General features: G+C 44.0%; 1 protein-coding gene across 1 annotated transcript in view; it reads left to right on the top strand.

Moving 5' to 3' along the window:
* Positions 1-5,425: 5,425 nt before the first annotated feature.
* PTPN11 (protein tyrosine phosphatase non-receptor type 11) overlaps positions 5,426-14,044 on the top strand; it is an 85,956-nt gene continuing 77,337 nt past the window's right edge. Inside the window, exon 1 of the mRNA XM_055322455.1 lies at positions 5,426-5,630. Within this exon, the coding sequence (XP_055178430.1) occupies positions 5,617-5,630 (14 nt within the window). The 5' untranslated portion in view covers positions 5,426-5,616. The remainder of the gene's footprint in view (positions 5,631-14,044) is intronic.

Genomic DNA, 14,044 nt, shown 5'->3' with positions numbered 1-14,044 from the left:
TGGTGTGGGTGGAAGATCTGGAAAAACAATCAAACAAGCTGCTTAAACATGGGTTCCTGCTGTGAGGGAGAATGATTTGGCCTGATCTTTCCACCTTTACTGATTCAGATAAATCCTCTTAGCAGGGCTGGGCCCAGAGAGCCCCATTTTCCAATCTGTTCTCTTCTTAGGAGTTTGGGAAAGTTTAGATAGTTCTCAGGCTTTCAAGATATAGAGGACAATGGGGAGAAAGAAAGGATGTTACATCCCTTTGGTCTGGTGTTATCCCCATCCTCATCCCTCAGTATTTGTTGATGCCAAAGAGATGAACTGCAGGGAATCGGAGTAACTTAGGCAGCAGTACACTGAGCAATGAGGCTGTGTTGATGAGGAAGTAAGCAGCATCCTACTTGGTGTAGAAGCTGGCCAGGAGAATACGAATGGAGAGATGCTGAAGAATTTACTGGAAGAGGCAAATTGGAGTCCGTAGTCCATCTGTTCCCAGAGTGTCAGTAGCTGGACCTTTCCTTGGTCAAGGGTCTCAAAGGCTATCCTTTCCACTGAATGTAAGAGGACATACATCGCCTGCTGGCTTCAGAAGCCCATCTGACTCCAGGCTCATGTTCACTCCTACCCACACAGTTAATATAATATACATAATGTGGGGGCACCTGGGTGGCTCAGCAGTTGAGCGTCTGCCTTCGCCTCAGGGTGTGATCCTGGGGTCCTGGGATGGAGTCCCACAACAGGCTCCCCGCGGAGAGTCTGCTTCTCCCTCTGCCCTATGTCTCTGCCTCTCTCTGTGCCCCTTATGAATAAATAAATAACATCTTAAAAAATAAAGTATTTCTAAATGAATATTTTTTTCTAAGTGAACATTTCTTAAGCCTATTCTAAACCAGGTACTCTACTAGGCTCTGGGCATATAAAGATGAAGAAAGAGGCACCTCACTAGCTCAGTCAGTGGAACATGTGACTCTTGATCTCAGGGTCGTGAGTTCAAGCCACACATTGGGTGTGGAGCCTACTTTAAAGATAATGTAAAATAAAGGTGAGGAAGATAGTGAGCTTATTCTAAAAGAAACTTGTAAGGGAAGAGACAGAAGAATCAACCAACAATGATGTTAAACTGTGTTGGGGGCATATGGAGGGATGAATAGGCAGCCCCCAAAGCATAGGGAGGGAGGGTCTCTATTTTATTCTCAGGAAGTTGTTCAGGGGTGTGTGCAGAGAATGATTCCTGGTGGAACTGATTGAATTAGAGCTGAATCTTGCCTGATGCTTAGTTTTCCAGTTGGAGATGGGTTTAAAGAAATTAAAGGAACTAAAGAAATTTAGTTCCTTCCCAGAAAGAAGGAACTAAATTTAGGGAGACAGGGAGGCCTTTGGAAACTGCCAGATTATGTGAGTGAGTGGGAGTAAATGAAGCTGAACAGGTAGGCATTGTTCATATTTAGAAGGGCCTGATGTGCTAATGCGAGGTTTTCATTTATTGCTAAAGGTTTTGAACTCCCCCATAGAACAGGAGAATGGTATGATTAGATTTGTACTCTCAAAAAGATCATTCCAACAGCAGAATGTACAGATATAGGAAAGATTGGGGAAGCAATGGTTTCTGCATTCAAAGAGTTTACAGTTTAGTTTGGAAAAGAGACAAATAATAACCGGCTTTTAGCAAGTCCTTACTTGCCCAGCACTAAGTACTTCATAAACAACAAATCTTTCATGTTTCACCACCTACCCTATGTAGTAGTATGGTGATCCCTCCATTTTACAGAGAAGGAAACTGAGACACAAGAGAAGTCAAGTGACTTCCCTATGGACACCCAGGCAGACAGGCTGAGCTTTGCAGATCAAGAACTTATGATAATGTGTCTTAGAGTTGACTGTGTGTTTAGTTCTAAGCTAGGATAGGTGTTTGGGGACCATCTAACCTGGACCAGGAGAATCTGGTAAGTCTTCCTATCCCAGAGGAGATGACCTCTAGTTTGAGATTTCAGGCATTAACTAGAGTTCATGAGGTGGGAATTCAGAAAGAACCCTCTAGAGAGAGAGGGAACAGATTGTGTAGAGAGCCTGGACTGTGCAAGAGCATGATATATTGAGGGGGAACTGAAGGTCATTGAGCATAGCTGGGTAATAGAGTGGCGAGAAGAGGGGCTGGTGAAGTAAGTGGGGGCCAGATTAGGTAGTTTTTTTTTAAATGTTATTTATTTATTCATGAGAGACACACAGAGAGAGGCAGAGACACAGGCAGAAGGAGAAGCAGGCTCCATGCAGGGAGCCTGATGTGGGACTTGATCTAGGGACTCTGGGATCACACCCTGGGCCAAAGGCAGGTGCTAAACTGCTGAGCTACCCAGGAGTCCCCAGACTAGGTGGTTAAAATTTTTTGTTAATTTCATCCTCAAAGCAATGAGTAGCCATTGAAGTATTCAATGTAGGGAGTGACTAGTTTTGCATTTTAAATCTTTTTTTTATTATTTTTTATTTTTTTATTTATGATAGTCACACACATACAGAGAGAGGCAGAGACACAGGCAGAGGGAGAAGCAGGCTCCATGCACTGGGAGCCTGACGTGGGATTCTATCCTGGGTCTCCAGGATCGTGCCCCGGGCCAAAGGCAGGCGCCAAACCACTGCGCCACCCAGGGATCCCTAGTTTTGCATTTTAGATTATTCTGGTGGATGAAGAATGGGTTGGAAAGGGCAAGCCTGCAGGCCTAATAAGATCAGTTAGATGTTGTTTGAGTCAATAACACTTGGCCTAGACGCCCAGAATTGAGGGGGTCTGGAAAGAAACAGGGTGGACGACAACTGCTTGTTGAATGCCTATTACATAAATTAAAATGACATATATTAAAAACAAATTTTGTAAGGATTTTTATTTTTATTTTTTTAAGGATTTTATTTATTCATGAGAGACACACACACAGAGAGAGAGAGAGAGAGAGGGAGAGAGAGAGAGAGACACACACAGCAGAGAGAGCAGGCCCATGAGAGAGAGAGAGAGAGAGAGGCAGAGACACAGGCAGAGGGAGAAGCAGGCTCCATGCAGGGAGCCTGACGCGGGACATGATCCTGGGTCTTCAGGATCAGGCCCTGGGCCAAAGGCAAGCGTTAAACTGCTGAGCCACCTGGGCTTCCCTGTAAGGATTTTTTTAAAAAGATTTTATTTATTCATGAGAGACACAGAGAGAGAGAGAGGCAGAGACATAGGCAGAGGGAGAGGAAGGCTTCTCTTGGGGAGCCCTATGCAGGACTTGATCCTGAGACCCTGGGTTCATGCCCTGAGCTGAAGGCAGACACTCAACCGTTGAGCCACCCAGATGCCCCCCCCCTTTTTTTTATCACCAAGGCTGAAGCAGTGAGAAAAATATATCAGGATTCTCTTATAGGAATGAGGTGGGAGCACTGGGAGGAAAAAAATGATTTTGGAGCTACATAGACATGGGTTCAATTCTGACTGTCACTTACTAGATCTGTGGCCTTTAATGAGTTACAAGGACATTCATCAGGTAAAGGCTCTACCTTCTCATTCTGGTCTGAACCACCATCATCTCTAGTCTGGAATATTACAGCATTGTAGTATTCTGAACTAGTCTGTTTCCAGACTTGTCCTCTTGATCTGATTCTCACAGAGTACCCTTACTTTATTACTTTACATTTTAAAACATGGATTATATTCCTTTTCTGCTAAAAATCTTTCAACGGCTCTCCATTTTATCATTCATTTAAATAGTCTCTCTCTATATATATGACCTTAGATCATCTCACGGTGCCTGGGTGGCTCAGGCCATGATCTCAGGGTCCTGGGATAGAACCTTGCATCAGGCTCCCTTTGCAACAGGGAGTCTGCCTCTCCCTCTCCCTTTATCCCTTCCCTACCCTATTCTCATGCATGCTCTCTCTCAAATAGATAAACTAATACAATCTTAAAAAAAAATTGGGAGTGCCTAGGTGGCTCAGTCAGTTAAGCATCTGCTTTTGGCTCAGGTCATGATCCTCAGGTCCTGGGATGGAGCCCCATATAGGGCTCCCTGCTCAGCAGGGAGTCTCCTTCTCCCTCCCCCCCCCTCAGGAAAAAAAAAAAAGGCCTTAGATCATCTCTATGGTGTTCTCACTTCATCTCCTACTGCTCTCCCTTCACCCCTTCCACCTCCACCTGTGCTCCAGCCAGAGACCTCTTTACAATTTTTGGGATACAGGAGGCAGCCTCCTGCCTTAGGGCTTTTGCACCTGCCTCTCCCTACGCCTGAAATGCTATTCACCAGTTATTACCACTGACTGCTCCAGGATCAGATCTACACTCCAATTGTCCTCCTCAGTGAATTCGTACACTACGAAGGCAATAATATAGCAGCGACTGGATGGCACAGTGGGTTAAGCTGCAGACTCTCGGTTTGGGCTCACGTCCAGATCTCAGGGTCTGGAGGTTGAGCCAGGGCGGAGCCCCACCCAGAGCCCACCACTCAGTCAGTACTGGAGTCTGCTTGAGATTCTCTCTCTCCTTCTTCCCCTCCTCCTTGTGCTCTCTCTCTCGCAGATAAATTAAAAAAGCAATAATATGGAGGGGTGTGGAGAAACGACAAGAAAGGAGGATGGAAGTACAGTATTGTCTTCAGTATTTTAGCAGGGATCTCTGTTTGTTCAGTTCACTACTGTACTCCCATAGTTGTGTGGGGTTCTTTTCTTTCTTTCTTTTTTTCTTTCTTTCTTTCTTCTTCCTTCTTTCTTTCCTTCCTTCTTCTTCTTTCTTTCTTTCTCCTTCCTTCTTTCTTCTTTTCTTTCTTTCTTTCTCCTTCCTTCTTTCTTTCTTCTTTTTTTTTCTTTCTTTCTTTGTTTCTTTCTTTTCTTTCTTTCTTTCTTCTTTCCTTTCGTATCCCCATCGTTTAAAACAGTGCCTAAAAGAGAGAAAGCCTTCAACAGATGTTTAATTATAATGGTAACCCAGGTAACAATCACAAAGCCCTTATGAAATAGGGCAGGCCTAGGTCTAAGCATTTTGCATATTTAATCTTCCCGATAATCCCACGAAAAGAATACAGCTCCTGTCTTCGTTTCACAGAAACGAAGAGAGGGCGAACCCTGAAGCTCAGAGGCTCGGCCACGGTGAGGTCAGACAGCCGAGCAGCGAGCGGAGCGGCGCTTTGCGGGACGAAATGAATGGAAATCCGATTTGGCAATCAGGGCCGGGATGGAAACGGACAGGGCGGAGCGGCCGCGAGGGGTTCGTGCACGCGCGCGCCCCGCAGCCCAGGCGCACAGGCGGGGGAGGGTGCGCCGCCGACGGCGTCGCGGCGGAGGCTCCACGGGGCCGCCGCACGGCCGCTACCCGCCGCCGCTCAGTGCCAGGCCGACCGAGAGCAGGAAGTGGCGGCGGGCGTCGCGCGGGGTGACGTCACGGCGGCGCCGGCCGGGATAGGCGGGGGAGGAGGAGGAGCGAACCGGGCTTGGGGGGCGGCTGCACAGTCTCCGGGATCCCCAGGCCTGGAGGGGGGGTCTGCGCGCGGCCGGCTGGCTCTACCCCCGCGTCCGGTCCCGAGCGGGCCTCCCTCGGGCCAGCCCGATGTGACCGGGCCCGGAGCAGCCTGAGCAAGGAGCGGGTCCGTCGCGGAGCCGGAGGGCGGGAGGAACATGACATCGCGGAGGTGAGGAGCCCCGAGGGCCCGGCCCGGGCCTCGGCCCCGGCCCCCGCCGCATTCGATTAGCCCCGCCCGGGAGGGGGCGCCCCGGCCGGGCTTCGGGCGACGTCCCGGGGGTCGCGGGGGCCGGCTCCCTCCCAACTTCTCGCCCTCCCGGGGTCGGGGGCCCGGCACCGCCGCGCCCCCACCTCTCGGGTCCCCATTCATTTCCTGCCTCCCCGAGTTCCGGCTCTCGCAGCCCTGGGGATGCCCGTCGGGACCGGGGCAGGTAGAGCCGCCCGGGGAACGGCGGACGCCAGCGGCCCGGCTCGGCGCCGCATTCCTGACCCATTGCCTCATGAGAATTGCCTCATGGTGATTCCGAAATAACCCCGCTCGCTGGGGGAGGCTCCTCGCCCCGGGACGCGGGAGGGGAGCCGAGGGAGTTTCGCAGGCCGGGTCCCCGACGGTCGAGCCGCTCTGGGTCACTCGGTCTCTCGCTTGCCTTTGGGGGCTGCACTCAGGAACTTGACCCCTTTCTGTGGCTCTTTGCACCTCCCCCCCCCACCCCTCACGTGCCAGAAATGGAAAAACTGACTGTATCTGCTGCTATTAGAAGTATTTCCTTCCTCCGCGGTCTTCGCTTTGGGAGACGGGAGGGAGGGGAGCTGTGTCTCTAGTTAGTTAATCCTTAACCACAGCTTGGAAAGTCAGGTACCATTAATTGCCTCCGTTTTACGGATGTGGAAACTGAGGCTCAGAAGTTACATGCTAGTGAATGTCAGGATTTGCACCCAAGAATCAGAAGGGGGATCAGTGAATTGATGAGATCCTTTGGAAGTTCGGGGTAGTAATAACACTTCTAATAGCTAACGTTTATTTAGCTCTTACTGTAAGCCAAACATCTTTAATCCTCCCTATAACCTTAAGAGAAGAGAAATTATTCCTCTTGTTATTATTATTACTATTATCCTGGTTCTAAAGATGAGTAAACTGATTTTCAGAAGTTAGGCAGCTAGCTTGAAGCCACTCAACCAATTAGTGGTGGAGCCAGAATCTCCCCCCTCCCCTTTTAATCACCATGTTGCTATTATTATTTTATAACTGTTGTTAATCGTTTGTGAGCCTTATTTTGTTGTTGAACTGTAGTGTGACCTATTGTTTTCAGATAATGATCTTGTTATTTTGTATTGCCACTCTTTATATACGATTCACACATAAGATCCGTTGTTTGGCCTTTTCCTTTATTGTCTTGTTATGGTCACTGTCCTAGACATTTGAAAAACTATTTCAAGCTGTTGGGGTTATTTGAATGAGAGAATTTTTAAAATATTAGGAATGCCTTTTCAAAACACACCTGCACGTTACTCATTCGTGGAATGAAAAGGGGGAGAGAAAAGAAAACCAAGAACTCTTAGGAAATTGAGCGATTTGGACAGGTCTGTTGGCAAGTGCTTACAGATCTGGGTAATATATAACTTTATTTCAACAGGACAGTGTATAGCCTCAAATGTTCTAATGTTTTAGGGAGCTTTTAAATAAAACAGTTGTCTATTCTTTAATCTGTCAAATAGTCATTGAACCTTTTGTTACTTGTGTCTGCTTTTCCAGACAAGTAAGGATCTGCTTCTTTAGGAGACAAAAAGACTGGGGGTTGGGGGTGGGGAAGGGGCCGGGTAGTAATAGACCCTACATTGTCCAGCTTGTTAGTGTAGGAGTGGAGAACTAGGGGTATAGCCAAAGCTGTAAGCGGCAAAGATCATTCCTTTTCTTTGGCCCTCCTATATTATTGAAAGGAAATGTGTGCCACCTTAAAAGTCAGCTTGTAAACATAATGCTTATAATTGGGAATTATTTATTCTATTTTCAGATTGCAGGTCTGTTTTATTTTTGACCAGCTTTATTGAGGTAGAAATGACACACAATAGATTGCATATATTTCAGTGTGCGATTTGTTTTTTTGACACATGCATAATCATCACGAAACCGTCTATCATAGTCAAGATAATGAACATATGCATCATCCCTTATGATATTTCCTTATGTCCTTTTTAATCCTTTCCTTGTCAGGTGACCACTGCTCTGCTTTCTGTCACTACACATTAATTTGCAATTCCTAGAAATTTTATATATAAATGGAATTTTATGTTTGGTTTCTTATGCTCAGCATAATTATGTTGAGATTCATCATGTTGTAGTGCATATCAAAAAGTTCATTTCTTTGGGCAGCCGGGGTGGCTCAGCGGTTTAGCGCTGCCTTCGGCCCAGGGTGTGATCCTGGAGACCCAGGGTCGAGTCCCACGTCGGGCTCCCTGCATGGAGTCTGCTTCTCCCTCTGCCTGTGTCTCTGTCTCTCCCTCTGTGTGTCTCTCATGAATAAATAAATAAAATATTTTTTTAAAAAAAGTTCTTTTTTTTTTTATTGCTTGGTAATACTCCATCGTATGGCTGTACTACAAACTACCGTTTGTTTATCTGACCACCTGTTGATGGACGTTTGGGATGTTGTGGAGTTTGGCTATCACAAAGCTGCTGTGAATGTTTGTGCACAAGAAGTATTTACTAAAATACCTTTTGGGGGGAATGGCTGGATCATACAGTCAATGTACATTTAACTTTTTCAGAAATTGCCAAACTGTTTTCCAAAGTGGTTATACCATTTACATTCCCACCAGTAGCATATGAGTTATAGTTACTCCACATCTTGGCAACACTTGGTATGGTCAGTTTTTAAATTGTAGCCATTTTAGTGGGTGTGTCACGGTACCTCATAGGGTTTTTTTTTTTTCTTAAGATTTTTTATTTCATTTATTTGAGAGAGAGAGAAAGCAAGCAAGCAAGCAAGCAAGCATGAGTGATGAGAGGAGGAGCAGAGGGAGAAGCAGACAACTCATTGAGTAGGGAGCTGGATCTTAGGACCCTGAGATGATGACCTGAGCTGAAGGCAGATACTTAACCGAGTGAGCCAGCTAGGTGCCCCTCATTGTAGTTTTTTTTTTTTTTTTAAGGTTTTATTTATTCATGAGAGAGAGAGAGAGAGAAGCAGAGGGAGAAGCAGGCTCCATGTAGGGAGCTTGATGTGGGACTTGATCCCAGGACTCCAGGATCATGCCCTGGGCCAAAGGCAGGTGCCAAACTGCTGAGCCACCCAGGAATCCCCTCATTGTAGTTTTAATTCGTATTTTCTTTGGTGACTAATGATATTGATCTTTTTTTTTTAAGCTTTTATTTATTTATTCATGAGAGTCACAGATCGAGAGAGAGAGAGAGAGAGAGAGAGAGAGAGAGAGAGAGAAAGCGCCAGAGACACAGGCAGAGGAAGAAGCAGGCTCCCTGTAGGTTGCCCTATGTGGGACTTGATCCTGGGACTCCAGGATCATGCTGTGGCCCGAAGGCAGGCACCAAACTGCTGAGCCACCCAGGGATCCCCTTGATCATCTTTTCTTATGCTTATTTGCCATCTGTATATTTTCTTTGGTGACATGTCTATTTGATAAAATATTTTCCTTTAGTTTTTTTTAGTTAAGATTAAAAAATTCTTTATTCTGGATATAAGTCCTTTATCAGAATTGTAAATATTTTCTCTTGATCTGTGACTTGTCTTTTTATCGTTTTCTTTTTAAAGAATTTATTTATTTATTTATTTATTTATTTATTTGAGAGCACAAGCTGGGGGGAAGGGAGAGAGAGAATCTCAAGCAGACTCCTTTCTGAGCATGGAGCCAGACTTGAGGCTCCATCCCAGGACCCTGAGGTCATGACCTGAGCCAAAGGCAGATACTTAACTGACTGAGCTACTGAGGTGTCTCTCTCTCTCTCTCTCTTTTTTTTTTTTTTAAGATTTATTTACTTATTTGAGAGAGTGAACGAGAGAGTGAGCTTAAGTGGGGAGAAGGGCAGAGGGAGAGGAACAGAATCCTCAAGCAGATTCTCCAGACCCCTATGAGCAAAGAGCCCCTGACATGGGGCTCGATCCCAGGACCCTGTGATCATGAACCTGAGCTGAAACCAAGAGTCAGATGCTTTACTGACTGAGTCCCATTGTCTTTTCATCATTTTAACAGTGTCTTTTGAAGAACAGAGGTTTTTAATTTCAATGAAGCCCAGTTTATCAATTTTTATTTTTGTTTAATTTTAAAGATTTTATTTTTAAGTAATCTCTACACCCAACATGAGGCTTGAATTTACAACCCAGAGATCAAGAGCCATAGGCTCTGCTGACTGAGCCAGCTGGGCACCCGTCAGTGGTTTTTGTTTTTGTTTTTGTTTTTAATGGATCATGCTAAGGAATCTTTGCTTAACCCAAGGCCTCAAATGTTTTCTCAAAGGCTTTAGGTTTATGATACATTTTGAGTTCATTTTTGTATGTGGTGAGGTATGGAGATATGTATGTATGTGCACATATACATGTATATGTTTTTGCATATAGATATCCAGTTTTGGCACTGTTTGTTGAAAAGACTGCCTTTTTTGAATTTGCACCTTTGTAGAAAATCTGTTGTCCATTTATATGTGGGTCTGTTTCTGGACTTCATTCTGTTTTATTGATCTATTTATCTGTCCATATGCCAATAACACATGGTCTTGATTATTGTTTTATTATAAGGCTTGAGATCAGTGGTTAGTCTTCCAGCTTTGTTCTTCTCTTTCAGTTTTTTTTTTTTTTTAACTTCTGTATTCAATCAAATAGTTCTTGAACCAGGCAGGATAAAGCAGTAAGATTGGCAAAGATATTATTCTTTTGGTTGAGAGAGAAAGAAGAGAAAAAACATGAATGAAGATTGCAATTTCAGGTAGTAATAGCTGCTGGGAGAAAAAAAACAAAGCAAGTGTGGATAATGTTAGTTTGACAAGTTTAATAATGATCTCTCTGAGGAGATGAGGATAGGAGTTGACTCCTGAGTGACCAGTATTCTCAATTTTGTTTTGCTTAATTACCAAATAATTTTTTTCCGTGTGTTTAGGATTTAGATTTTGTATGCATTTAGTAATTAAAATGTAAGTATATTCAGTATGCTGATAATTCTTAAAGTCATAAGTAGGGAAATGAAGGCAGTGAACAGTGATAGACTTTCTTCCACCCCCCCACCCCCCGCCCCGGGTGATTTACCGGTGGTAGTACCGTTTTTAGATTTTGAGGTTGCTTGCATGCCCCACTCTGCCTTGCTGAGCTGACAAAACTGCCTGTATTCTCCAGGCCTTCTTTCAGCATATGGCAGGTCCTTTACATTTTGCTTTGTTCTGAAAGATGATGTATGGTGACTTGAACTGAGAGGAGGAGAAGATTTAGCTTGTTCTCAGACTCCAGGCTTTTGGTTTATCTGTCGCAGGTCAAGTACATTTTGTCCCAGGCTCTCCCTGGTGGCCATGCTGGTTTATCTCCTGTGGGAGTAAATAAACTTGCCTTGCTGAAAAATAGCAGTCCTGTGCCTTTCCAGTTGCGACTGAGATGTCTTTATTAATGTTGTGTCCCAATATAAGCTCAGAGTTTTGGCCAGAGCTGCTCAAAGCGGGGACACTGCTAAGATTACTTACCCTTCTTGCACATGGTCAGCACAGAGACTATTGGAGGCACACAAGATCCTGAAAAAGCAGAGCCAACTCTCTTTTGTGATTGTTACTAGTGGGCCTCAGTGTACTTTGTTAGGCAGCTACAGAACAATAGGATACTTATTCTTCCTTCTCTTTGGGAAACAGCACTGGCCTTCCAGTGTTGACGTTTCTAAGGCAAGGTGGGACACTGCCTTACCTATAAGGCAAGGTGAATGCTCATGCTCTATGGGAGCTGTGGACTGCAGCCAAGGCTTTGAGACCCTTAACTGAAATTCAAACTCCCTAGATGGCAGTTCATTCATCACTGAGTTTTGGAGGGTTGTGTGCATTTTGCAGACTTACATGTCCTGTGGTCTTGACAACACTGATATGTGGATACTATTTATGGTTGCAAGAACACTGAATTCAGAGAGGGAGAAAGACTTGTGTGCCAGCATCAGATGCATTTGATAAAAGTAGTACCAAATTGAAATAGAAATTTATCAGTATAGAGATGCCTGGGTAGCTCAGTGGTTGAGTGTCTGCCTTTGGGTCAGGTCTGTGATCCTGAAGTCCCTGGATTGAGTCCCACTTCGGGCTCCCTGCAGGGAGCCTGCTTCTCCCTCTGCCTATGTCTCTGCTTCTCTCTGTCTCTCATGAATAAATACATAAGATCTTAAAAAAAAAAAGAAATTTATCAGTATAGAATATTCTGTTTAGAACACATGTACACGCATACCCATGATATATACGTATATATGCTCTATATATGTGTCTATAATACACACATATGTTATACAGACATACACTGTGTTTCTTTTTTCTTTTTTTTTTTTCATACAGTATGTTTCTTATAAAGGTAATGAATTCTAGATCCAAGTCTTTATCATCCCATGGAGCCATTCTAACGAAACATTGATCCACTCACTCAAGAACTATTTATTGTGGAATTACTGTGTGCCAGGTGCTGTGCTAGGCGCCGAGTATTCAGGTGTTAGGAAAAGAGCAAGTGTGGAAGTGCTAATGTGCGGAAGTTCTTGAAGCACTTTAAGAGCTAAAGGGAGCACATTGGGGACACTGGGGAGGTAGGTGGAGACTGGACCACACAGGAACTTGTAAGGTCTTCACTGGTCATGTGGAGCATGGAGAGAAGTTTGGATTGTATTTTAAGAGCAGCATAAAGCCATAGAAGGTTGTGATCAGGGGAGTGGCAGGAGGTGGTCAGTTTAAAAATATCCTTCTGGCTTCTGTGAAGGAAGGATAGTAGGGGACATGAGTGGACTCAGGGTGAGCAGACAAGTGAGAGAGAGGCTTTGAATTAGGGTAGAAGCTGTTTGTGCAAAGACTTTTGGAGGCAGTTTGCTTTCATTGCCTTGTCATCAGAGCCATGATGCTGACCACTGAAACTCTGAGAAGATACAAAGATAGAGCTATCTACTACCTTTAAAAAACTTCCTTCACACACACATACAAAAAAAAAAACCAACAAACTTCCTTCACAACTTTTTTCTAGTTCCCATTACTTAGACTGCTTGCCCCTATTGACTACCCTTTCTTCATAACTTTTTTTTTCTTTCTTCATAACTTATCCTTTTCCTTTTCCTATAGGATATTAAAATTTAATTAGAAAAGATGAATATTCCTATAATCTGCAGAAAGTACCAAACTGTAAACTTTCTCCCCAAGGACAAAGGTTTTTTTTTTTTTTTTTTTTGAGCAGCTGGTAAGAAAGATATACCCAATGTCATTTTATATTTAGTTGAGAAACTGAAATTAGACTTTGGATTCCTAGTTTAAATTTTCTTCTTAGCATGGCAGCCTTGAATAAGAATAAGTTCCTGAAATTATAAGCCTGCTTGACTGTTTCCCCACACCCCTGGGGGAAGAGGGTGCAGTAGATAAAACAAAATATTCAGCATCATTGTATTTTCTTTTTGGTTCATCAGCATTTTTTTTTTTTTTTTTAAAGATTCACTTGACATAAATAAGTTCCTAGCTTGGGAGAGCTAAGCCTTTGCAGAATCTGTTTTCACTGATGGGGAGGGGTGGGTGGTGGGGTGGTGTCTAGATTTCTGGTGTGATTTCCCAGCAAATTATATGGGTTTGTAAACTCTCCTGCAGGCAGAGATTCTGTCTTTTGTTTCTTCAGACTCACTCGGGTTCATGTGTTTTAGGCATTGATTTGTGGCTCTTTCTCACAAGTGGTGGTAGTGATGTGTATGTATGTGTGCGCATGCACACACGCTTTCAGCTCTTTCGAAGAGATGGGTGGTACCTGCCTGGGCCATGTATAACCCAAGATCCTTACTAAATAATAATGCCAGAGGATGGTCAGTTAGAAGGTGTCAGGGGCCAGCAGGTTTGCAGGTATTAGAATTAGCAAAAAGGGAACACTTTTCCTCCCCCACCATGTGACTTTTTCTCTACTTCCCTCTTATATTTTATCCTACCTGTTTCTTTATCCTTCTCCCAAATTCATTCAGCCAACAGCCATTTATCAAATACCTACTATATACATGGGAGGACTGGGAATTTATCTGTTTCTTCTCATCTTGTCTGGATCCATGGTATTAATCACTTTGTTGATATACTCAAATGGAGTTCTACTAATTTGCCTTTACCCATCTTTTTAGGTAATACAAATGTATTTAACCTTTCTTTCTTTCTTTCTTTCTTTCTTTCTTTCTTTCTTTCTTTCTTTCTTTCTTTGGTAGAGTAACCTCTACTGTTTACATTCACACGAGGTAGGAGATGGGGCCAGGCTTTGAGATGTGTAGCCTCAGTGCCTAGTATTACAATTGTTCATAATCCTTGAGGCTAGCCCCATAATATTATTTCTACTAGTTCTACTCTTTGTCTTTACCTTCACTAAGATCTAAGGGACTGAGTGAATTCTAACTTCTTATTAG

The sequence above is a fragment of the Nyctereutes procyonoides genome, unplaced genomic scaffold, assembly GCF_905146905.1.
Source record: "Nyctereutes procyonoides isolate TBG_1078 unplaced genomic scaffold, NYPRO_anot_genome, whole genome shotgun sequence".
Lineage (NCBI taxonomy): Eukaryota > Metazoa > Chordata > Mammalia > Carnivora > Canidae > Nyctereutes > Nyctereutes procyonoides.
Note: the sequence above shows the minus strand (reverse complement) of the source record. Positions and strands in the feature narration are given on the sequence as shown.